The sequence below is a fragment of the Aquila chrysaetos genome, chromosome 2 (genome assembly GCF_900496995.4).
Source record: "Aquila chrysaetos chrysaetos chromosome 2, bAquChr1.4, whole genome shotgun sequence".
Taxonomy (NCBI): domain Eukaryota; kingdom Metazoa; phylum Chordata; class Aves; order Accipitriformes; family Accipitridae; genus Aquila; species Aquila chrysaetos.
Window position 1 is genome coordinate 53,707,534 of NC_044005.1, and position 27,441 is coordinate 53,734,974.

Sequence of the window (27,441 nt, forward strand, 5' to 3'; positions counted from 1 at the left end):
TAACATGTGGGATTATTTTTACCTGTTAAATGTACATGATAAATAATGGGAGGAAGTGGAGACAATTCAATTCAATTTTCAGTTTTTTCAATTCAATTTTCTTTTAATGTCAGGAAAGTCTGTGTGACTTCTTACTTAATGTGTAATGACAAAATTGTTAAAACTTAACCTTTAACTCCTTAATGACTTCGATCTTCTGAACAGAAAAATTAGAACAGCTTTCAAAAGATATGGATTGAGCTAAAGAGGGATTTTGGAGCCTCAATGTAGTAAAAATCTCTGGAAAAGAACTCTCAACAGATACATTGCTGTAAATGGATTTAACTGTGCAGCTCTGTTATGTGGCTAAGATACATTGCATACATTTCTGGTTGGGACCGATAGCATCGGTTAAAACAAAAAAAAAACCCCACTCATAGCTCTACTCATGCCCTTCTTGCCTGCCTAATTTGTACACTTGTTATGCAAACTTGCATTCTGTGAGGTACAAACCCACAGGAAAAGAAAAAAATATCAAACAAATTCCCAGCTGTGACTTTAATTGGGTTTGGTGGCTGAGTGAAAATGTACCGACTGACTGATGTTCACACAACCTCCGGGAATCTGCGCCAATGGAATCTCACACCTGTTCAGTTACTAAATCAAGTAGGGCTAGAAAAAGCATTTTCTGTTCAGAAACGTCACTAAATAAATATCTATATGTACTTGTGTATATATGTGCTACACATATGTACACACGTGCTCGTACACACACACACATATATAGTATATATTATAAAGGTATAAATGTATATAAATATATATAAGAACGCATCATCAAAAACAAAGGATGAACTCAAATCTCTACATATTAAAAATAGAGGACTATCAAGTTGTTGCTACTTTTTGCTTCATGCCTTGAGAGGGAAATTTAATCCTTCCCCCTACTCCATTCAAAGGAGCATTTAGATTATCAGTCTGCATCCATCCTTCCTACACCTTCACTGTTAACCTACTGGTCCTTGCTTTTAGCTTAATAGATGGACAGCCTCCCAAGGCTGCTAGGTTATTTATAATAACCTTGGTTTTGTTGTCTGTGTGTTGAAGGAGGAGTATATCTCAATAACATGCTTTACACTTAAGTTAGACACTATGTAGAGCTCCAATATTATCTATGATATTTTTAATGTATTTTAAACCCAAGTGGAACATATAGATAGATTGGGCATTATCTATGTAATCTTTCCTTTTCTTCTGCATCATAATAATAACAACTGGCCGATAGCCAGTGTAACAGAATAGGAAAATTTAAAGGATTGTTTTACTACTGGTAGTCACTGCATATACTGTAGCAGTGTTTTTCCTTAGGTAATATCAACCTCATGCAAAATGAGAGTTTTACTGTATGTTGGGCAAATATCCATTTAATAAAGAGCCAGATCCTGAATGTAGTTAAAAACCTGAAATATATGTTAACTACTAAGATAGACCTCCTTAAAAGCCTCATTTTATTATCCATTAATTCCATCTGCTGCTGTCAAAAATTGACTTCCAGATAGGTCATTAACACCCTGTTTAAACTATTTTTTTTCATTTGACATAATTTCATTATCACTTTTAAGACTTGTGGGCTACATCTAGATTAGTAAATCAAACTCAACTGTTCTCTGAATGTAATTCCTTCTGTCATAGAGTGATGGGCAGCCATTACACTTCTTCAAGGCCAACATGGGCCAGCTTCATCCCAGCTGTCTGTTGGGAGTGGTCCCTGGCCCTTGCTAACTCCTGAACTGAGCCAATGAATTGTTTGAGACATTGCTACTTGGTACTGGTCAAAATTGTCGGAGGCTATTCAAAAAAATGTTGCAGGATGTGTATGTCTGAATTCCAGAGCCCAGTGACATTCCCAGGCACCATTTAATTTACTAGTGTACATAAAACCATCGTGTTAATTATGTGTTCCTTAGAAAGATTGCCTATTTGGGGCACCTGTATTTCAATTAATTCCTTCTCCAAAATGAGCATTTACGTTGTTCAAAACAATTGCACAATCTCACCTCTTGATCCTCAGCTATTCTTTCTTAATGAAAACCAGTTTGCTCATAGTTTTTCATGCACACGTACTAAGGGGAGAAAGCCTTCCTCAGAATAGTGACAGTCTAATGTCTGAAGAGTAACGACTGATAACAAGGGAGAGGCTCATCTTTAACTTCAAGCAACTTACACGTCAAAACTGGAAGCCTGGACACGGTGGGACTCCATTAAGATTTCAATCCTCTAAAAGCATATTTGGCAGTCTTACCTCATTCTGCTGATCCATGCCTTGTTTCAAGCTTCATGAAACATTTGATTTGAATTTACTTTTCATAACAAATGACTCTGCAAAGAGCACACTTACTTTATTTCAATTATTTCTACTATCATTAGGGAAAGAAGTGACATCTGGGCAGAACGAAATTTATCTGAAGATATCCTGCTGCGCTATTTGAGAGACACTGTAACAAAGTGTTGGTGCTGTCGGATTGTAGAATTCCTGCTGTTCAGATAACCGGTATACGGACATGAGGAAGTGCACAGTCATAGAAACGGTGTTTCCACATATTGCTTTCTGTGGTGGCATTATTTCTCCCCATATGCAATTGGAATGTTCAGCTATCTACAATGCCTTTAGTTATTTAATAATAATAATAATAATTTTAGAAGTATTTTCTTTTATCTCATGATCTTTTGATTCAGTAAGATACATTTAGAGACTTTATCTATGTCAATTAAGGTCACTGCAGACAAATTGAACTGGGCAGATCAGGGAAGAAAGAAAACCCACATGGTTTGCTGTTATCATAAGAAATCAATTTATCCTCAATGCTTGGACATGACATTTTTGACACATGTAGAAAGGCGCTTTTAGATTGAGAAAAGTAAGATAATTAAAGTTTGTCTTGTAATCCTTATCATGTAATATAAAATCTAAAATATTCATAAACCGAGTCAGAATGAATTTCTTCATGACAACTCAAGTGATTTAATAAACACCAATGACAGAAGTTTCACAGAGCTTGAGGACTGCAGCTTATTTTCAGTGAAGTATTCATGTTACCATCTAGTGTCTTAAACCTTCTACTCATCTTTGCAGCATATTTCTTTCCTTTCAGGAAGTGGAGGAAGCTACTCATGTCTTAACATGATGCTTTTTCTCCTGGTGAGCACATTCCCATGAGCTTAAAGTCAAAACGTTTCACCATTTCGGTTTCCATCAGCAGTGATTTGCTTTCAGATAGCTGTTTACAATATCATATATGAAGGAGGTATCTGTAGCACAACTGCATGGACAGACGGCTTTTGGAGCAATCAAAACCTACTAAAAACCAAAATCAAGTCAAATGAACCTTTTCGGCTTATCTCATACTAGAAAAATAAAGTCTACATTTGAAATGAGAAGCAAATAAATATGCAGACACTAAATTTCAGTACTCTTCTGTGGCCACATTTTTAAAGCAGTGAGATAACTGTATGTCCAATAATAATAGTGGTAATCTGGATAATGAATTCTCATGATTCATGGACTAATCTGATTGTCCACTGGGATCATTAAAAACATCCTGCCTTTCTCTCATTTACATCATGGATATGTGTCCAACTGGCCACTGCTGGAGTCAAGACAGTAGACACCATTAATCCTAATGGTCTGATCTGCTGAGGCCAATTCCTCATTTCTATTTATGAGTTCTCTGTACTGCAGAAAACCACTTGTGCTTTATAACTTACAGAGGAGAGAAAAAGGAAGAGAGAAAAAATCTGACTTAGGATATCCCCTTTAACATATTTCATCAAAAGAATGGATAAAATATTTATTCAGCTACTTTCCTTTGCATTCCCATCAAAGTGAATAGAGAGACATTTAATAACACATGGAAACATTAAAGAAGCTTTTTATCAGAGTGGATGGGAACCTGCTCAGAGCAAACATTTTGGCCTAAGGGAAAGTTTTTGATCTGTGAAGCTTAAGCTGTTGGTGCTTAAAACACTCTCATATTGGATCATGTGGTCAATTTGCATGAAATAAATGATTTGCTTAAAACTTGTAAAACTATAAAATAGAACTTGACAAGTCATTAGCAATAAGTGGTATCGCACTGGCATTATACTAACACTGGTGCAATCATTAGAAAACTGCTGCTACAGCAAAGAACAGGAAGATAATGGGGCCAGCCTATACTTTGACCTAGAGGTGTTAGATCATTGCCCCACACAGTAGATACCACACTGCAGTCCAAATTATTGACTATCCTTCTTCATTACTGCTCTACTTAACATTCTGAGCCACTGCCCTTTATCATCTTTCACACAGAACAATTAGTCCAAGTTATAAATTTTATCACTTTTTCCATCTAGGGATAGGTGATCTAGTTTAGGCAAAAACAAGGAAAAGAAAAAAAAAAAAAAACAACCTAAACTTTAGTCTAGGACTTTAATCAAAACTAGCAGAAAGAATAAGATTATTTACCCGTTCTTCATTAATTTTTGTATTGTTTTTGTTTTCATTCTGAATTAGGAATTCAGTTAATGCAGTTCCTGTATGTTGACAGAGGTTACGGATACAATATTTCTATTCAGGTTGGCAACAAATGGTATTCAGCATCTCATTAGCTCAGCTTGCAATTTCAAGATGGGTTTTTTTTAGACAAAAAATGTTTGGAAAATCATGGCTAGGCATCTGGATTCCTGAAGTTTGCTTACAATTCATTGTAAGGCTAGAGTCATTCTGTGATGAGATTAGTAAATATCCACTTGTGATTATTGCCAAGACAGGAAATACATGTAAAACCTAAGATTTTTACCATTTGTTGCACTGCGCCTTCAATGCACAGATTTTGTCAATGCGTCGACATTTTGTCAGTGGCTTAGGCACGTGAGTCAAGTTTGAGTGGCTCCATGTGTGATATTTTATACAAATTACCGGATGAACTAAACTACATGCTTGCAAATTATTTGCCTGCAATCATACATATGCTGATAAGATGCGATAACATTAAGACCATGGTCCTCAAATCCCACTGCTGTCTTCAAGATGATGTTTTTCTCATGCATTCCCCAGGAGTATACATACCATTGTAAAATGAGGGGTAAGTATGATACTGCAGTTTCCAAGGCTCATTAAGATCTTAATTTCTCTTCTGAGTCTATCGCCAAGCATGAGGCATGGCTTTGAGTTTCTGATGTGGAGCTGGAGCTGAGATTTAACAGCCTGATTGCATGTGGACTCTGGTGCAGTGAATGTATGCTGGTGCATATGACTGAGTCGATGTCATATTTAACTACTTAATTTGATTTCACAGGTCACAACAAATTGTGCTTTCCAAATGACAATGACACAATAGGTACTGAGCAAAAATGTCAGAGAAAGAAATTAAAAGGAAATAAGGAGACTGCAAACAGGTGTTATAAACCAGAAAAGAAGCATAAGTAATATTAGAGTGCAATAGATCTGTTTGTGAATCTTTGGGGAAATGAAGTGAAAAATATTTTGGAAAAAGCATGGTATCTGCACGTAGGCCAAGACAGTACAGAAAGTCCCAGTTCAATACTATGAGACAGTACAGTTCACACTCTGAGAGAGTAGAAGTGTTTCAGTCAGCAGCTGGAATCAGAACCTCGTCAGCATTTACAGTGTGTGACCTGGTTGGTATTGGCTAATTAAGAATAACCCTTAAGGATGAGAAACATAATAATTTTTACTGGTGTTTCAAGAAGTTCATAATAAGTGGACTTGAGGGAACGACTGAAGATGATTTGTTTGACAGAAGAAAATAAGCTTTTACTGTAGAAGAGGCATCATGAATATGTAACCTTATTATCACAGTATTATTCTTCAGTTTTTTAGTTTAACGAAGAAAAATAGAACTGTAAGCATTTCAGCATGTGCTTGAGTCACTTGGACTTCACTGATTTAAAATGTGTCTCTTAAAAATAAATTACTTTATTTGTTGAGAAATACATTTCCTTCCTATGGTGTCTGGAATATAATAGCTTTTATGCACAGTGTAATATTTTAAACATGAACAATTCTGAAAGGAGCTCAGCCTCCCAGTGAATCTGCTTAGCCTGTTAGTGAATACATTTTCTATGCTTCTTAACCTGTATACTCATGTGCAGGACATAAGGAAATGGTACCACCTCGTCTTCTTCTTGAACATAGTCCAAGAAAGAAACCAGCAGCTATTGAAGGTAAGTTTGCGTTTCTTCCTCCTTTATTGGCTTCTACTCATTAACTTGACTCTCTGTTCTAATGGATTTTGTTTATAAACGTAACCTTGTCCTGGTTTCAGCTGGGATAGAGTTAATTTTCTTCTTAGTAACTGGTACAGTGTGTTTTGGATTTAGTGTGAGAATAATGTTGATAACACACTGAAGTTTTAGTTGTTGCTGAGCAGTGCTTACCTTAAGTCAAGGATTTTTCAGTTTCCCATGCTCTGCCGGCAAGCAGGTGCACAAGAAGCTGGGAGGGAGCATGGCCAGGATCACTGACCTGAACTAGCCAAAGGGATATCCCATACCATCGGACGTCACGCTCCGTATATAAACTGGGGGGAGTTGGCTGGGAGGGGCGGATCGTTGCTCGGGCATCGGTCAGCGGGTGGTGGGCAATTGCACTGTGCATCACTTGTCTTTTCTTGGGTTATATTTCTTTTTTATTATTATTCCTTTTCATTACAATTATTATTATTATTATATTTTATTATTCTTATTGTTAGTACTATATTTTATTTTATTTTAGTTGTTAAATCGCTCTTATCTCAACCCATGAGTTGTTACTTTTTTTTCCTATTCTCCTCCCTATCCCACTGGGAGCAGGGAGAGTGAGTGATCGGCTGCATTGTGCCTAGTTGCTGGCTGGGGTTAAACCACGACAAACCTATATTACAAAACTGATCAAATGATTAGGCCTGGGACACGAATGCCACAGTCATATTTGCATGACAAGACCTAAATATTCCTTACAGTAGTCCCACAGATGGCTCAGGGGATTTCCTGAGTGAAATAGATTACAGGATCAAGGCCCAATCTGTAAAATGCTTTAGATGGTGTTCAGCCATAAGTTGCCATCTAACTGTAAACAAAATCAACATTATCCCCTTAATATACTTTGGATTACTCTTTCAGCTATTGTTATTCAGTAATGTTTCTGTGTATTATCTGCAATAATGAACATAATATTTCTGGCTCTGCATTTATCAACCCTATTCCTATTGTTAAAACCACTGAAAGAAAAATACAGTGTCAGATCTTACCTTCAGAAGATTAAAACATAACCCTGCAATTAAATTATATTGTTTACAGTCTAATCATATCAGTAAAATGGTTGAAATATGCATTTGAATTTTAAAATGGACTGTGTCCAATGACTTAAAACTACTACTGCAATATACATCCTTGATCTCTACACCATACAATTTAATAGTACAAAACACATGAATCTTTTCATGTAATTATGTAGCAGGTTTCATATAATACTTCAGAGTCATTCAGTCACACCATGGCACTTGCTAATCTCTCTCATAGACGTCTTAGTTCTATGTTATCCAGAAAGCAATTGCAATCTAAGAGAAAAACAGATGGGATGGCAGCAGAATAAGTAACAAGAGCTACAAGATTTTCTTGCATTTGGAAACAGAAAATGAGAGTTAGATTTTGGCAAAGCCTATGACTAAAACAAAGAGTTAATTTAATTAGATTTTTCTGTTATGTGATTATTGTGAATCAGAATGTTTAGATAAAAATAGTTAAGTGATTTCTTATCTCTTTCCCCAAAATCTTTTACCTCAAATGAATATTTCTTTATAAACACACAGTTTAAAGGGGTATAAAACTGTGGTTATTGTGACACAATGTAGTACACAAATAGATTTGCAGTCCTGCTTATTTTAGGGAAATGTTTGAACCTTGCTTATCAGCAAAAAGAAGTCCCTGCAACGTTAAACACTGTTATCCACCAATTAACCATAATGGAAAAAAAGCATAATAGAAAAAGACTGCTGCATTTGCCAAGTGATAAATTTAATCTTTAAATATAACTGTTATACAACATGAACTAGCACCAAATTAACATTAAGTTCTTGATTTTCAAAATCATGAAGAGCATGCAATTACTGCAATTGCACATGGAAATGACTATTTATGACCAGTTACACATTTGTGTGTTTCATTAGTTCATTTATGCATGCAATTGAGGTAATTGTGAATGTAAATTAGACACCCATTTGGCAAACAAATTGGGGGGCAGATTATCTGCTCAGAATCATACAACTAAATTCCCTTTAAGGCTCAAGGCCAGTCACTAGGATACAATACTGTTCATGCCACAGTTTTGGAGGAAATGAAGAAGGAAGAATTACTTGCAAAATGCTGCTGTGAAAAGCTGCTATACTGCACTATTCTGTGGTCTCCATATATGAGCAAATACGCCACAGTGCCTTTAGGAACCCTAAACCCTGAAGCTTTATTTCAACCCAAGGGAAAATAATTAAGTAATTTATGGGAATATTTGGCACAGTGACAGAAGGGGAAAAAAGGAGGAGGCAGAGAAATTTAAATCTGTGAAATAGTTGAAGAGATATCTGTCTGTGACTTCTTAATGCTTACATACCTTTATGACTGGTACTTCACTAAATATCACTGCTCAGGTGAAGAGACAGATTGAAACAAATGATTCTTCTATTCATAAATAGCTGAAGATAGTATAATAAGTTCTCAGAATAGGGAACAAGTACAAGCATTTGTTAATTGAGAAATGTACTTCATATAACACAGAAGGACTGGCCCAGCCTTTGACAGAAGCAGCCAGCTCTGAAAAAAAGGTAAAACAATAGGAAGTAACAGAACCGTTATCACACAGAAAACTTATGAAACCAATCTATTTAGACCCTAGGCTTTCCAACTCAGTGATATTCAGACACTCTATACAAAACCATGCAGCTAGTAAAGACTGAAAAGATTTTACCCTTTTTCTAGTTTGAGATGTTTTCACTATTGCCCTCTTTTGCCACTGCCTTCTTAGGTAAACCTGGACCATTCCTGATTTCTCATAAGGTGAAAATAGTGGCAGTATACATGCCAGATGTCTCTAACATTTTTAGATTATGTGATACTTTCAAATAGAAAGCTTTTCCTGGATAGTAGCCAATGCCCAGTAGAAACTATGCTCTGCTGAATTTGTGAGATCTTAGAAGAAGAGAATATTGTTATTATGTATTAAATCTCAACCTTTCTCTCCTTGTCATGGCCATTTTCTCTTCCTTCACCTCCACAGTAAATCTTTTGGAAAAGGGGTGATTATGCAGGACAATCCAAATTTGTACACTCTATTCTAGTAGTATGTCATAAATTGCATTGAAATGTGTGCATGTGAATTGAACTTTTCAGATATCTCCTGGTTGGAAAGCAAAATGCTTTGTACTCATCTGGTCAGAAGGGAAAAGAACAGATCATTGCTCTCCTATTTCATGGTGGTTTGGCTCTTTGCAAAAAGAACTGCTGTCTTGAGATCTTACACTCAAAGTTCAATGAAGAGTTTGAAGTTTCAGGTCACCAAGAGAAGAGAATAACAAAACAAAACAAAAGAAAACAAAACAAAAGAAAAGGTCCTCTAACAATAAACAAGAGAAAGAGGGAAAGGGAATTTGTGAAGGGAGAGACACTGATACATAACTTGTGTTCCAAGCTTGGAAGCCTTGTTTGGCAAACCATGTAGTAAATTAACTTATTTTAAATTCTTTATCTTATCTTTTTTCTGGAGGTTTCACAAGGACTTGGAAGCAGTGCTCTCAGCTTGGCTAACACTGATGCTGCCATTTAAGGAGGACGCTAGTGCTGGCTGTAATTTGAACAGATCTGTCCTCCATGGCTATCTGACTTCAGTACGCTTCTCCCTTGACTGTACTCTTCTCCACCTCTTTTAACTCTAGCTTTCTTGTATTTTGTTACCCACCGACACCCTAAAACTGCTCTGCAGTGTACATTGATTCTCTGTGAATGTCTTTCTCGGGTCTTGACTGTTTTTGCTCAGCTCACATAGCTTTTCACTTCCTCCATTTCCCCAGTCACCTGAGAACACTCCTTTCTGATAGTCCTCCCATGTTACGCTTCTGACATGGCAGGGTAATCTCTCAGGAAGATGGACAAGAAATGTTGAAACTAAGCTCAGAGGCTTAGTTAGTTATTAGTAAGGCTTCCTATTAATTGTTCCAGAATAGTATGTCTTTGCTTTCTCATGAGATCACAGCACCTTTGTGAGAAGCCTGTATCAAAATCTTTCTCTCAGTGGAAGGCATCTTAATATGATCTCAAACAGACAGTATGCTTTGGACCACTTTGAAGAGCACTGTACCACAAAAAAACTCTGAACAGCATTGTATCTGAGTATGATTTTCCAGGTTATATTGTCCTAGAAATCTGTGCTTGTATCTTTGAGTGGGAGAGCATTTATCACAGAAGAGCCGTCAACATAACCATTCTGATCTGCTAATGGATTGTGATGGGCTCTGAAATATCCCTCGTCTTTGACTGAGGTATACTGGCTGTTCTTTGCCATCTTGTTGGTATTTGTGATATTAAATGAAGTCAAAAACAAAAATTTAAAATCTCTGTAATGTCTTCGGAGGATGTCTGAGGAAAAACAATTATTTCCTCTAGATCACTGAATCCTCTCACTACAGATTTTGCAGAATGCAGTAAAGGGAGTTGCTGCGAAATATGTTTAACTTCCTCCAAAATTCCTTCGGAGGCTAAATTGGCATTGAAATAGAAATCTGCATCTATCTTTGTTGCTGTATAGAATGTACACTATCTGACTAGCTTAAGAAGAATTTCTAGTCTACACCTCAGTTCATGAATATAACATTAGGCGATATAACCAAGAGTATCTAAATTACTAAAGCCAATACAAATTTTGACAAAGCTCCCTTGATGTATAGAAGTGTATGAATCTTGTACAAACCAATCTGCCTCTGTACAGTCTGTCAATGGCCTTCTTTTCTGTACACAGATTGTTCTATAAAAAACTTCTTTCTTTTGTACTGTAAAATCAATTACCCATAAAAAAAAATCCTTCTAGTGAAAGACAGTGATTTAAGATACAACAGAAACCTTTCAAAAATGCAGAATTTTGACTTTTTCTCCAAATTTAGAACATTTTTAATAATACCGACATGATTTGAGGATGAAAATCCATTTTCTGATTAATTTTAATTGAAGTGAGAATAAAAAGAAATAAGAAAATGTTTCTGTCAGAAATATCATAATACAATGGACTAGGTTTTAATCTAGTTTATTAGAAGAAACAGTTTGGGTAGCTTTAGCAGGGTACTATATAAACAGCATAAAACCAAGGGGTTTTTGTGAAATATGGGCTCTACCTCTTCATGAGTCTGTACTGAAGACAGTAAAACCTTTGAAATAATATGCGCAAGGTTTCAAAGTGAGTTATTTAATGATTTGGATTAGAGATTTAAGCAGTAAACTCTAATGATTTAGCTATAATGAAAAAAGCCTAAATCTTCACTGTTTCAGAAAGCCCTTGACATTTTACTTAATGACATGAGGCTTTTCTGTACTACTTTTATTCTAGAATAAGACAGAAAAAATTAAACAGACATTGGGAAAAAAGCTTACTGGAATGTAGAAAAATTATGTACAAAGATATGTATATTTTGATTAGACATTTTACTGTTTTCTCATTAATATTATTATTCATAATAATCCAATTTACAATATTAGATTATGCATCTACCCAATAAAATAAAATCAATAACTCTGAAGATTATTTTAACTTTTTAAAGTGTTTTTTAACTGTTACAGAAAAGCAATAATCTTTTGCATATGTTGCACCTGCAAATGGAAAATACTTACTTAGATTAAGATTCTCTGGGCTTTCAAAGGCAGAAATTCCGTGTTTCTTTGGAAAGAAAAGGGAAACCCTTGCAGAAGAGGTCCTGCGTAGCCTGGTCATCCTGTTTTCCTAACCCTCAGACATTCTTGCTCAAAAGCATGTCCCATAAAAAAACTCATCAAAACCCTTCCCAGCACTGGTAACACAATTGGTCCTGCTGTTGATTCGTGTTGCCTAGAAGGAATGTCGGTCACACGGAGGGAGTAGGCTAACCCTGCTGCCTTAGCTGTGTTGGTTTGGCTCTTGCTAGGGAAGGTCTTACCATAAGAAGCCAGTGCTCCCGTGGGAATTCAGTTCTTCCTCATAATCATATTTGCATCATATTTGCCATTGACCTTTGTCCAATGGATTTTCTATTTCTGGTCTTGTCATGGAAGTCGGCATGTCCTCTCTTTTTTCCCTTGGCACACATACTCTGGCTTCATTACACTGGTATTTGTACTCTTTGCTCCCCACTGTGTTGTTTAGTGAGGGCAACATATGGCCCCATGCTATTAACAAACAGTTTTGGTGCTTAATTCAACAGAGCCATGAAAAAGGAGTCTATAATCACTACAGGAAGAAATAAGGAACACTTATGTGGGTCACATGAAAGCACTAGGTATTTCAGGCATGATATTGCTATTACATACTTTCTGCAGACCTCAAAAATATCTCCATAAGCAATCTTCAAAACTGCCAAATAGTGTTTCAGATTGGGATCTGAAAACAGTGAAGCAGTTTCAAAAAGCAAAATCAGGCTGGAGAGATTGCCTAGGCGTCAGAGTGTACTATATCTCCAATGACCTGTGTGTTCCATTAGTCCTTCACTTGCTCAATAGGAGAACAAATTGCGTTGCATTACTCTGCTGAAATGAAATGGTGCGGTTTAAACAGAGCTTTGCAAAAAATGCACTGGATTTTGGCCTAAGCACTCACCTGTAAGTTAGAGAAAGCACGTGAGTGTGTGTGTGTGTGCACGTGCACATATGTGTTTGTGTGTGAAAAGAAGCAATTCTAAGAAATTTAGGTTAATATTATTTAGGTTTCTTTGATCTATCTTGACTTTTCAGTAGTTTGGCTGAGACAAGACAGAATGATTTCTCATAGAGAAAATAACTGGACCAACAAGGGGACTCTTACCCCAGAAAGGGATTTTTTTCAGAGGCCAATTTTTACTTGAAATTTAGATTTAATTTTAAAAGTATGAGTTTCCATGATATCCTAAACTAAGCAGAAATATTTCCTCGCATTTTTTTTAACTCCTCCAAAATGTTTGTAACCCTAAAGGGGCCTTATTGTGTGACTGTGTATGAAATTGTTTAGAATCAAAAGTGCAACTGGTTAGTCATGGTCAGTCTCCACCCTAAGCATCATGCAAAGTGGAAACAAATGTCACCAAAACCTGAAAGGCAATGAGTTATTTTAATATTTGAAAAAGATATCCAGGTCCTGCTGAAATCAACAGCAAAACTTTCACTGAGTTCAGCAGGGAAAGGATTTTGGTCACCAATTAAAACAAAGGAAGAAAAAACATAATCTCTCCAAAATTAATAAGGAGATACAATTTTAAAAATACAACTTGGGGTTTTTTGGAATGATCTTTTAAAATTATGCCAATGACAGCTTAAGGTGTACAGAGATGCTTGCAGGAAAATGGAATGAAGTTTTACCTGGAATGAAGTTATTAAGTTCAGTCTGAATTATAGTTTCTCAGGAAAAGCTAAATTAATGTTTGTTTTGTTCTGTTTTGTATGTAAGTGAGTATACACGTATCTCTGCTGCTCCTCATTTCTGCCAGGACCAGAATCAGTAGGCAAGAAAAGCTGTCGTAGTATTTCACAAAGCCAGGCAATATCCAAAGTCTATCACAAGAGCTTTTCTCCTGAGATTCCCTGACAACAGGGGTTTAGATAAATGCAGATAAGCTTCGTATAAGTATCTGAACTTTAGAAGGCTTATCTGAACCAAAACATCCCCAAACTTCTGGCATTCAGTCCCACTAGTTAGTGTCTGTTATACGCATGCCTCTCCACAAGAAGGTGCCGGTGGCTGTATTTTGCTGCCGTCCTTACCTCAGTTTCTCAGAGGGGATGGGATGAGCTGACAATTCCTTCCAGTGTTTCCATAAGCACATGGAGCATCTAGAGCAATACAGAGAAGAAACTCTTAGAGCACCATCCTCTTCCAGTTCCCGGCTGGCAAGCCCAAAACCCTATGCCCAGTAATTCACGTGTATCCCTAAATTTAGATTCCACTCAGCGCTGGCCCAGTAGCACGCTGGTCTTACCAGGCCTGTTTTCAAGTGCTGCATTGTTAGCATGTTTCTGTTATCTCCCCTCCCCCTGTTGTCCAACAATTAGTTGACGACCCAGGAGAATAACACAAAGACATTGTCAAAGCCAGAAAAGGCAATTCAGATTGAAACACCTCTTTCTTGGTCTCTGTTGAATCTTACTTGGATTGCCACTGGTGCCCTTGGTCCCTCACCCCTTATTCAGAAATAAATAATTCCATCCCAGTTGTTTCTTTGCTTTAGGGCTGTTCTCTCTGCTCCAGTCACTTCCCAAGAAAGCTCTTCTGTGCTGCTGCTTTTTTTCTGTCCCAGGAAAAAAATTTTGCCTGAATTTCCTATTCAGTAGCACATCACTGCTTTAATTCACACTTCTCATGGTCACTGGATTCCTCCTTGTACTACATAAAGCTCCACTTCGTCATAAAGCCTACAGAAAAAACTTGACTAAATGCAAAGTCCATTGCTTGTCTTGCTGACTGACTCTGTCATCTCGTACTCTGCCATCTGCATATATCCCTGTTTCATTCGTGTAAAGGCATTGCAGGCTTTTGAAAGTCAGGTCTTTTTGCACACGTATCTCTTACACCCTGTACATAAAATGTGGGTCGAGACTAGTGCTCCTGCTGTTAAAATAACATTAATTACATTATCAAGAAACAGTAACAATAACAATAAATTTTTCAATAGTCAATTGCACTTGAATTCCATATTTTAGTCGGCCCTGAACCATCAAAACCACTTTGTGTTTCCTTGTGTAACCTACTGTTCATGCATATTATGATCCTTCTTTATGCAGCTGATCCATGGACTTTTGTAGTCCTGCTACTGTTCCTAGCTGAAAAAATGAGCACTTTCAATTAACAGACAGGGTTCATATTTTACAGTGCAAAAGACCGGCATAAGTTCCTATTTAATTATTTGCTCTGCCTCTTAATTTAGGTGTGTACATATCTGGAGAAAACCCACTGCATTTACTGCTTCAGAAATGACAGGTTTTGCTGGTGTTAAATATATACTTAATATGCAACAATCTAAATGTGAGCTACTCAAATCGAGAGGAAATAAATTTATTCAAGAAATGGGATTGCTTCCCTAAATCAGAAATAGCTCTTTCCATAATATCCAAGTCCATCATTCTCATTTACATCAACTTTTGTCAGTAGTAGTTGTAAGGGACAGCAGTGGGGCTACAGACTTGACCAAGACTGCATATCTTGCATTGGGCAGCAGTAATGGCAAATAGGGTCCACAGTCCTTTAATACCTCGATGTAATCATCCTTTAGAAAATTCATAACAAATGTAGACGTCTCTAGGCTGCCCGGACACTCTGAATATTGCAACTTGAGAGCTTGATGGGAGAAAATTATGTCAGTGGAATTAGTTGGTAGAATGACTTAGCAATAAAATCTCTGCAGCCAGGGATGTAGCCTCCTTGTGCTTTAGGTTATTTGCAGTAAAAATTCCTCCTACTTCCTGTACATCCTCCATACAAAGCTCCACTTCTCAAAACTCCAGGTCTCAGTTCATGGGTCTCAAGACACATAGGGCTCTGAACCTTGCTATGAAACTTGGAGCAGATTTCATGTGGTTTAGCTGGGCCCCAGAAGCACACAACACGCTACAAATTCAAAGGCAGAAATGGTGTCTGATTGAAGAGAATCTTGCTGGTTGTAAGGACCTTGGGCTTACAAACTATTCCTGTGCATCACCTAGCACCAGAAGTATAAGGAAGCAAAAAAAAAAAAAAAAAAAAAGACTCTAACTAACTGGAAGAGCAGAGCTGTTAACGGCTCCACCAGAACCAAGGCACTCAGAAAAAAATGGAAACTACAGAAGTACCAGGAGCACTTCAGTCTCTAGTTACCGGGAGTCAAGGCTAGTGGAAGGAAGACAGTCAGAAGGAAGCTTTTTTCTGACAGTTACTGATATGTTTAACGGTTTCGGTTAAATCACGCAGAGTGCGCAAACAATTAAACCACATTTTAGAGATTAGAAGAGTTGTACGTTGCACGTGGAAATGAAACACTGACAAGTCATAGGTGGCACAGGGAAGTGGAGCTGTGGAGCAGCTTGTGTGTAATCTGAGGCTGAAGAGTCTTCTGTTTTGAGGAGGCAGCCACGGCCCCTAACATGAGTCTGGAACAGCATGTCAAAAAGAGAGAGAGACTCCTGGGAACCCGAGAGAGAGACAATAACAAGAATATTAAAATTACAAGAAAATGAAGCTCCAAACAAGCTTGTGGAGGATGAGTGCTACTCTGACACTCTATATGTGCTTAAGAAACCTGAGCATCATAAAACACACTTACGACACAAAGGAATTTGTAGCTTGAAGTCCGGTACGCTCAGGGTTTCAGCAGGGAGCACTAAGTGCACAAAACACTGAGAGGAACATTCTGTAAACCACATGCAAGGATTTTCTGCTTCATTTGGTCAAGACAATAACAAGAGAAATGCATTGAACAAATCTGTTTAAAACAAGAAAGAACTGGAACACATCAAAATGATGTTTAACATTAAACACTGTTGTCAGAAAATCAGCAGAAGTATGGTTTGGGGAGACCCTGAATATTGGTAAATACATTGCCTCCATGATAGGCAAAAATAATTTTATTTATGAAACTACCATGGACAGACTGTGGAATTCATGTACTCTATGAAAATAGCAATTTTTCTATCACACATACACATATTTTGTTTTGGTTTAGGAAGCACACTCTGTATTTCAATTAATTTTTTTCGTTCCCTGTTTGTATATATTTTTTCATGCAGAAGAAAAGTCTATTGTGGTAGCTAGAGAAGTGAAAAGTAAGTTTCTTCATTTTTCCTTTATCTTCATGTTAATTTATGCGAGGGATAATAACATATTTGCTTCCTGGATCTGCTGGCTTTAGAAAATATTCCTATACCTTAAATATTTTTCAAGTAAAGACAAGACTTGCTTAAAGGCTTATGGTCCAGTGTTCGTGCAGTTTTGTATGGTAATAAAACTTGGTTTCTTATCCACATTCATAACAGTAAAACATCACAAAAAGAAAACTAGTTCCACTAACTACATCAACACCCAAAGCCATGCAGCACAAACTGAAGGTAACAAATTTGGCTTTTTCTGGATGAGCAGTTAAAAAAAACATTTAGATTAGCTGTTCTTGTACTCTGGTATTCTTCCCCATCAAAATGGGGATTCATTTCCCAAAGGAAAAATAAGAATTATAGCTTCTTCACTTCCTCTACTGAACTCTTAATTTTCTAATTAATAACATCCATGGAATAAGTACTTAAATTGTTGTAGCTTTTTGTAAAAGAAGCAAAAACATTATCCTTATTTCTACTGTTGTCTAATTAATTGACAAAATAGAGGCAGACACTTTTAAAAGAAAAAGTCATATTCTTTTGTTGATGATGCTTTAACTGCAATTATCCGTGAATGACTGAAGTCCTGTAATGACCATTTCAAAGGTTCAATTCATAAAAAGTGTTATAAAGATACATTATATATGCAGGCTTTTCATGGCGTTCTGCACTTATTCCCAAGTACCACTTGCAAGTTTTGCTGCCATTCAGTCAGATTTTATATAAGAAGCAGAACAGGTGCATGGCTACTGAATCACCACAATAAACTCTTACTTACACCAGGTTAATGGGCATAATTTTTTGAATTAGTACTTCCTTAAGTAATTATCTGGTGTACCTACTGGTTCCAGTTCTATCCTCAGTGCCACATTCTGAGTATTAAGCTGTATTTCAGAGCTGCTGATAGTAAACTCCTAAAAAAGTGACCAGCTTATCAAATCTAGAACCTACTGCAGTTAGTCAAGGATTCCCATCCCAAATAATTATACATACGTGTGTGTGTGTATATATCTAGCTAGCTAGCTAGCTATGTAAAAGTAGTCAGTGAACTTTTTATTTCCATTTTTAGAGAGAAAAGAGGAAAAGAAAAAGACTGATATAAAAAAGGCTACGACTGAAACCAAGAAGAAAGGTATGGTTTGGGAATGTTTCTTATTGGCCTCATGCAGCTTTTACTCCCACTCCTGGCTCAAATCCCATTGGTTTTTAGTAGGTTAATCCAATGCTTCTGGCTCTGTATTGTCCTTCTCTTAGTTGCTTAGTCACTATTTTGCATGTTACCCTTCTTCAGTATCTGTTCAGTGTCTGATATTTTCTAAACTCTTTCTGACAAACAGAAAGTCCTGTTTGGTGGCCATCTATGGGCTTGTTAAACAATTTGATGGACTCCCTCTACGTATCAGGACACAGTGATACTTCCGTACACAAAACTCATGGGAGATATCACTCTGTTCATGGTACACCACTTTCTGAATGTGGGGTAGATTTCTTTATTTATATTATAGAATCACAACCCAAACTTGCAGTGACCAAACTGCAAAGCCTTGATATCCATCTAAATAACATTTTGGATGATTCATTCCCAGGAAGCATCTAAAATCCACTAAGGTCTTGCTTTCATGGGAAAATATTTATGTCATTCATTATTTTTTAATGATCTCATTGCTACTGGAGCTTAAGCTAAAAGGTACCACATTCATGCACTGATGATTTTCGCCTAGCCTTTGATGAATTATTAAGGGTTCAAATCATCCATAGTTGATGCATACTGATTAATTTTCATTTGCAGCTGATTGCTCTGTGGCTAGTTGGGTGCAAGTGCTATAAGGGAATAATCTGAACTAAACTCCCAAATAAGTCACATTTTTTTTCAGCATGTGCCCACCAGGACTTGGCTGACTGCATATTTGAGTGTATGATTCAGAGTTCTAGCATATCAAATTACTCTCTTTAATTAAATCTTAGAAAAAGAAGGAAAAAAAGAGAAAGCTCATGAGAAGACAGCTGTCCCTGAAATTAAAAAAGCAGGTAAGAAATTGAAGTCTGTGTTTCTCTGCAGTAGATATCTGACTATTTAGTGTAAGCACTTTCAGATTTTAAGCATTTGAGATAGAGTTGTATGTAATTCATTATCACTTAGAAATCCAAGCTGGAGATATATATATATATAATATATATCACAGTATATTTTTATATATATATATGTGTAATGTGTTTCCATTATATTATAGAGAGAGAGTACTTTGCGCATATTATATATATGCATATACGTATGTGTATATATAATACATGTAATTTTCAATTCTGTGAGCTTGGTATTTTTACAAAAACTTTAGAAACACTGCTTTCTCTTATACACTAAATCAGTCCAGAGGATAAGTAGTTTCAAAGGGTGCGTGGCATGGAAAGACTGAATGGAGTGCATAGATTTTTGCATGAATTATTTCAGAAATTCAGCTCATTTTAAGTAATAAACAGAAACATCGGCATATCAAAACAGTTAATGTGGTAGAAAATAGTTATCTTTCTGAGGCTTTCTCTACATCCAGAAAATAATTTTTTCAAAAGTTAAAAATAAAGTTAGTGAGAGTCCTGAACCTCATTGTTTGTGCTTCATGCTATTTAGCATAAAAAGATAAATTTTTCAGTAAGATTAGAAATTAACATTTGGGTCTTGTCTACACTAAAAGTGTTGTAACTTTTCTTTCCCATTATTTCAGTAAATTTGCAAGTATGTTTCATGCACAAATACAAACATATCTCCAGTAAGTGACACAGTATCATTAAAATCAAGTCTCATTAAAATCAAGGAGAAGCAAAATGGTCAAGTCTAGTGGTTTGGCCATCATCTTAATATCTAGAAACACTGATTCTACTTGCTGCTTTGTCAGACAGTTTCTATATATCCTTCTACGAGCCATCAAGTACTCGCATGAACCTTTCTGTAGACTAGAGTAATGCCTAAAACCATGGAGAAAGGTTTAAAATAGGATTGAAAGATTCAGGGCTATAGTTTCTATGTCCTCAAGGCAAGCCTTGTACTCTGTTATGCAATTATTCAAATCTGTTGAATTTTATCAAAAGCCAAAAGGATATATATCCCATTGTTTACTAACATTGTAGATTATATATGCAAATTTCAATAAGCAACTGGCTTTTTGCCATTGAGTCGTACGTGGTCTACGTAAGCTTTCCTATTCAAGTGTTTATGGATGGGAAGAAAAATGTTAATTTATGTTTGGTACAATATAAAAATACACAGAATGACACAGAATACCTTGGAGTACTATCCCGGTAGCCCCGTACAACATAAAAATACACAGAATGACACAGAATACCTTGGAGTACTATCCCGGTAGCCCCGTATTTAAATAGGCTTCAGTCTTTTATAGTAGGGAGTGGCACACTGGGGAAGGGATGGGGATGAAAGGGAATACTCTTTTCCAAGTTAAGTTGCATATTTAAATGTATAAACACAGATTTAAAAAGAAAATAAGCTGACAATTCAAATATCTTTTCTAATTTTATTCTGGTTCTAAGCTTGTATTTCACTTGAGAATACAGAATTGTAAAAGATTACATTTTATGGCAGAGCTGCAGCATAAAGTTATTAATATGTTCATCTTCACAAGCTGTTGCTAAATCCAGTGAGTCATCCTACCAATGCCAGAAAGACACAAATGAGACAAACCGAGACATCCACACATTTCTGTCCCTTTTATTAGCTCCGTAGGTTGTTGCATTTTGAACAGTTTACTAGCCTTTGTGCGAGAGGATGGTAATCCATAATATATTCTAGCTACACATGTTGCTGTTATTCCTCATTCAGCTTGCTCTTTGAATGCATGTGTACTTTCTAGCTTTGACTGGCAGCACCTATTGTTATCCCTAAAAGGTTTTAAGCCTGAAATAATTGCCACATTTGATCAACAGAATAGTAGGGCATAGCCCAGTTTTGGAATGAGGCACCTCAACGTCTGATAGTATTTACATGCTTTGGGCAGACACGGCAAACGAACCTCAGAGTGCTTGAATCAGCAGCGTAGATAAGCATCCAGCAGCAAGAGTGTGGGAACAGCTTCCAATTTTCTTACCCTTTCCCATTAAAAGGCTAGGCAGAGGCCACCGCATTAAAAATAAACTCCTCGCTCTGGTGTCCAAATCCTCGCTGGATGCCCCCCGATTTTGTGTCGCGTTTTGCTTCCCCCACCCCTCGCAACCCCTGCGGCCGAGGCGTGCGTGGTCCGTGCTCCCTCCTCGCCGTCCCCCCCCACGTCCCCGTGCCAGCAGGCGCCCCGCTCCCTCCTCTGCTCCTCATCCTCGCCTACCTCCTCCCGGGAGATTCACCCCTGCCAGGAGGCCCGTCGACCAGGCTTTCCCCGCGGTGGTGCGTACAGGCGGCCAGGTGCAAGAGGGAGCGAGCCGAGGAGATGCTCCGTAAGCGTTAAGTGATAAAAACATCTCTAAAATAATGCTCTGAGAGCGGCGCTTCCCCCTCTTCCCCTCCATCTCTCTTCCTCTAACAAGGAATGCTTGTGATTGCAAATACTGAATATTCTTGCTGATTAATATTTTAGATTAGCCCTTTTGTCCAGGAGACAATTTTATCTCTGGCATTACCAGAATGGAGTTTTTTATTGCTCTCCATTAACTACATCCCTGTGATGTATTTGTTTATTTGCATGCTGGCGCTCTCGTTCTCCATTCCTCTCTTCCTCCATTCCTCTCTCTCTCTTTCTGCTGCTGCGGAGGAGCAAGAGTCATCTAATGTGCAATGTTCTTAGTCTTTAGTACAGAGTGAACTGAATGATTCTTAATTAGCTTTTAAAAATGCATTGTAGATAAAACCACATTAATCCTCTGACCTTCAGCTCATACAAAAACATTGTGTTAATTGTCCTGAAAAATAGATAATTCCATTGTTACAAACTCAGAGGTCTTGCTTAAACAAACATAATTGTCAGACACAAGGGTCTGGCACAGTCACACTTCAAAACATTTTACAAAAATCTATCCAGCGCTACTCTGGAGAAAGAAGGGGCTGCATCTCCAAATCCCCGTGAAGGGGCTTGCTGAGCCTCGGCAGAGACAAACCTTTGCCAGGCTCTCCCAAAGCTCCCAGTGGTTGGGACGCGATGGCGTGGAAGGGTCCAGCCTGCAACCTGACTGAGGAAGGGGACCCTCCCAGTTAAAACTTTGGTGTCCAGCCCTACAGGAAAATGAATATGCAGAGGTTGGTGTTTTCAGGTACTCATAGTTTGCTTGCAGAGTGTTTCCTGATGGTCCCTTTCTCAGAGTCTCAACAGTCTGGAGCTTCTCTGCTCCTTCTTGTATCAGCTTTCCTAAAACTTCATGATGTTCAAAGGCAGCCTTTGCCTTTAAGTTTGATTGCTGCAAACTCCTTTCCCACTTTGTTTTGGTTCTCACAACAAATAACATAGGTAATAAATGAGCTTATAAAGCAATGAAAATGTCAGCCTGGATCATCACACCATTTCCTAACTAAAGCTCTGTTTAGCTGTCATTGATGATCTTGCCTTCCTGTTATTGCTGAATAATTTCAAATAATAATGGTAATAAAAATACCTAGGTCTTGTGCAGCATTTTTTGATAGTAAATCTTAGAACCACTTTAGAAGGACAGTCAGTGCCTTTTCCTCCTCTTTCCACACAGGGAAATTTGGGTATAGACCTGTGACCCAGGCCAGCTGTCCACGGGGCTTATGAAATATATCTTCTTGTCCTGGTTTCAGCTGGGATAGAGTTAATTGTCTTCCTAGTAGCTGGTACGGTGCTATGTTTTGTGTTCAGTATGAGAAGAATGTTGATAACACACTGATGTTTTCAGTTGTTGCTAAGTAGTGTTTAGACTAAACTCAGGGATTTTTCAGCTTCTCATGCCCAGCCAGCGAGGAAGCTGGAGGGGCATAAGGAGTTGGCACGGGACACAGCCAGGGCAGCTGACCCAAAGTGGCCAACGGGGTATTCCATACCATGTGACATCACATCTCGTATATAAACTGGGGGGAGTGGGGGCAGGGGATCGCTGCTCGGGGACTGATTGTCGATAGGTGGGTGGTGAGCAATTGCACTGCGCATCATTTGTACATTCCAATCCTTTTATTATTACTGTTGTCATTTTATTAGTGTTATCATAATCATTATTAGTTTCTTCTTTTCTGTTCTATTAAACCATTCTTATCTCAACCCACGAGTTTTACTTCTTTTCCCGATTTTCTCCCCCATCCCACTGGGTGGGGGGGAGTGAGTGAGCAGCTGCGTTGGTGCTTAGTTGCTGGCTGGGGTTAAACCATGACACTTCTGAATGTCAAACCAATGCTAGCTGGATTAAAGATCCCAAACTTTTAGAAACTTTGATCACTTCCCTAATGAAAAAACAGGGACACCAACCAATGCAAATGATGTTTAGGAAGAAAATGTTTTTGCTTAAAACCATAAGGCCTGATCAGGTGGACAAGTGTTCAAAAATCCCTACCCTCTGACCCCCAGTCACAAATGTTTTAAGGGTGTCAAACCCAGGTACGTCCCTGAGCAGTTCTGCTTAGCAGTGATAAAACAAGTCAAGGTCTTGGTGTGCAGATCCACTCACCCCAGATCAGGGAGCACGATCTGACTTGTATTGTATTGTGTTGGTACATGCATGCTCCCAACAGAGCATCCAAGCCCTTATGAAGGACCATTGCAGCCCCTATCTAAATCAGGGAGCTAGGTTGCAGTGGTTGCACATCCCCTGTTGTGGATGCATCAATCATAGAATCATTTAGGTTGGAAAAGACATTTAAGATCATTGAGTCCAACCATAAACCAATACTGCCAAGTCCACCACTAAACCATAGAATCATAGAATCATAGAACCATTTAGGTTGGAAAAGACCTTCAAGATCATGGAGTCCAACCATCATCCATGCCCACTAAACCATGTTCTGGAGTATCTTGTTTATGCGCTTTCTGAATACCTCCAGGGATGGTGACTCAACCACTTCCTTGGGCAGCCTATTCCAATGTCTGACAACCCTCTCAGTAAAGAAATTTTTCCTAATACCCAACCTAAACCTCCCTTGCCACAACTTGCGGCCATTTCCTCTCGTCCTATCTCCGGCCACCTGACAGAAGAGACCAGCACCCACCTCACTACAACCTCCTCTCAGGTAGTTGTAGAGAGCGATCAGGTCTCCCCTCAGCCTCCTTTTCTCCGGACTAAACAGCCCCAGCTCCCTCAGCCGCTCCTCACAAGACTTGTGCTCCAGGCCCCTCACCAGCTTCGTCGCCCTTCTCTGGACACGCTCCAGCACCTCAAGGTCTTTCTTGTCGTGAGGGGCCCAAAACCGAACACAGGACTCGAGGTGCGGCCTCGCCAGTGCCCAGTACAGGGGGACGATCGCTGCCCTGCTCCTGCCGGCCACACCATTTCTGACACAAGCCGGGATGCCGGTGGCCGCCTTGGCTCACGTTCAGCCGGCTGTCGACCAGCACCCCCAGGTCTTTCTCTGCCGGGCAGCTTTCCAGCCCCTCTCCCCCAGGCCTGTAGCGCTGCACGGGGTTGTTGTGACCCAAGGCAGGACCCGGCACTCGGCCGTGTTGAATGAACCTCGTACAATCGGCCTCGGCCCATCGATCCAGCCTGCCCAGATCCCGCTCTAGAGCCTTCCTGCTCTCCAGCAGATCAACACTCCCACCCACCTTGGTGTTGTCTGCAAACTTACTGAGGGCACACTCGATCCCCTCGTCCAGATCATTGATGAAGATATGACTATGATAAAGATATATCTGTGCTGCATGATACCATGTCATATGTTTCACAGCAGCCAGTGTTAGCAGAGGAGGGGAGTGGTGATGTCTCTTTAGCTACCAAGGTAAATCTTTTTGCTTTCTGAATAGGAAAAGTCTCTGAGGACTTAAAGTTACAAATACTGGGGTACATTTTAATGACGCCACTGTAACAATTAAGTGAACTTGCTCTGCAGTCATGAAAAAATAAACTAAAAGTTAATCTCAGATGTAAAAATTGAAAACATTACCTTATGACTGCCACAGAACCAGGTTAACCAGGTTATTCTTGCTACTGTGTCATCCAGTGAGATCATGTAGGTGGGGGGAAAGTCTATGTTTAATCACGTTTTGGAGGAGGGATGTTCTAGTACAAGGTAGGCAGAGCAGAGTGGAGATGATCAGGCAAGACCAAACAAGACCTACCAGGTCCCAGTGATTTTTTGCATGGGTTGACTGCAGATGCATTTGCATCAACTGTATTTTCTTTGCTTTAAAGGCCAGTCTTTGTAATTTGCAAAAGAAGCGATGATTTAATAGGAAATGGAGGGAAAAGACCATTTTATACACCCACAGTGTGTTCTTTGTTATTGTGCTCTATACAGACAGGAAGACAAATTCTTCTGATCATTTTTAAATTCCTGGTCTGAACAACAACAAAAAATCCATTTAATTTTGTGACTTCCTTGGCTCAACCGTTACCCTTGCAGTCTTGATATTAATCCCTCCATCATAATAAGAGAACAACTACTGACACCTGGTGGCCAATTATCTTTCTCTGTCATTCTATGTGCCTGGGTTTTTTGTTGTTTGCTTTCAAATGTGGCTATTTAAAGAGTTTGCTGATGAAATGATGAACCTATTACGTATTTCCCTATGCTCATTATCCTAATTCTTTCACGGCTAGAAAGGTGTTAGAATGCCATCCAAATGTGACACCATTCTCAGAAGAAAGATTTTGGAATGACAGTACTTTCAGCACTGCAAAAAAAGTAAAAATGAATTAAAATATACTTTAAGGCATAAGTTGATACTTAGAAAAAAACCCATGCTTGGCACATCCACTGATCTAGAGGAGTAGATGCGCACCACACTGCCTGAAATGCTTTGGGTTGATCCATCTGCAATGGATTGAACGCTTCATCTGGGATCCAAATGCTGATCCCAGATTTTTTCTGATGAGCAAATGGGTAGTGCTTGCACACATTTGTAGGAAGACATCTCTGTTGTCTCTCAAGAGCAGGGTTTGAACCTCCTCACTCTGCCTTGCCCACTCCCAGGAGTGTATTTCCAGCTAGGAAATAACTGAAGTGCTGACAGCTTTCAGCAGCCCAGCTTGGGCACTGCTGTGTGTCTCGTGTTCCCTAATGTGATAGATGTCACACGATAGGTGTCAGCAGATGGGAGGGTGATGGGTGCTTTCAGAAGCACCCCAATGTCAGATCACGAATTTTCTTGTGGCTTATTAGACAAAATATGAAGAAAAGGTAAAAAATGGCAGTGGTGAGGCACTGGGGTGCACGTATATGTGTTACTGTGCATTTTGGATTGGCCAGGCCTGTTTTCAGAGTGGCTGCTACAACATGTAGAAGGTAGGAGTTTTGAGGGGTAGAACCCTGTCTGACTGTTTCTTTGCTTATTTTTTTTTTTTTAATGAAAAAAATACACTGTAGTGGGTTGACCCAGGCCAGCAGCTAAACACCCACACAGCTACTCACTCAATCCCCACACACCAACGGGACGGGGGAGAGAATAGGAAAAGCAAAAGTGAAAAAACTCATGGGTCAAGACAAAGACAGCTTAACAAGTGAAAGAAAGAGGGAAAAAACAAGTGCTGCAATGGCAGTCTCTCACCACCTCCCACAAGCAGGACAATGCCCAGCCAGCCTGAGCAACAGCCACCCTTCCCCCTGTTCTTCTTTAACCTCAGTTTTTATTGCTGTGCATGTCATTATATGGTACGGAATATCCCTTTGGTGAATTTGGGTCAGCTGTCCCAGCTGTGTCCCTTCCAAGCTCTTCCAAGTTTGGTGGGGGCAGGCAGAGCGCAAAAAAGGGAAAGCCTTGATGATATGCAAGCACTGTTCAGCAATAGCCAAAATACTGGCATGTTAACAATGTTTGAGCCACAAATCCAAAACATAACACCATATAGGCTGCTATAAAGAAGATTAATTCCATCCCAGCCAGACCCAGTACAGGAACCTATAATTCATGTTTATTTGCAGCTAGGTTTAGAAAGATTAGGAGGAGAGACAAATGTAAAAATTAAGTAACAGAAATAATAAGCAATGAGTTGCCTAGTGATTCCTCATGCAGACAAATGAATGTATAAGAGCAATAATTAAGGGAGCACAGTGTGTTATGAGTTGAGAGTAAATTTAGGAACAAATCACGTTAAAGCACACACACAAAAAAAAGAAAGATCAAGTTATGGACCTTAGAACTGTGTGATCCTTCTCTAGGGTATTACTTATCAATATTCTTTTGACAGCTTTCTTTGCTAGGCTGTTCATCCACTTGTACATTTCTGCAGGGGCCATGACTTGGCTTGCTGTGTGTTTGTACAACCTTCAGCAAAGACCCTGGCTCCAGTCTCATC

At 38.7% G+C, this 27,441-nt stretch overlaps 1 protein-coding gene across 1 annotated transcript in view; it reads left to right on the forward strand.

Annotated features, from left to right (window-relative positions):
* Nucleotides 1–27,441, forward strand: part of TRDN (triadin) — a 233,511-nt gene that overhangs the window by 94,064 nt on the left and 112,006 nt on the right. Inside the window, exons 14-16 of the mRNA XM_041119404.1 lie at nucleotides 6,133–6,204; nucleotides 18,122–18,184; nucleotides 19,018–19,080. Of these exons, the coding sequence (XP_040975338.1) occupies nucleotides 6,133–6,204; nucleotides 18,122–18,184; nucleotides 19,018–19,080 (198 nt within the window). The remainder of the gene's footprint in view (nucleotides 1–6,132; nucleotides 6,205–18,121; nucleotides 18,185–19,017; nucleotides 19,081–27,441) is intronic.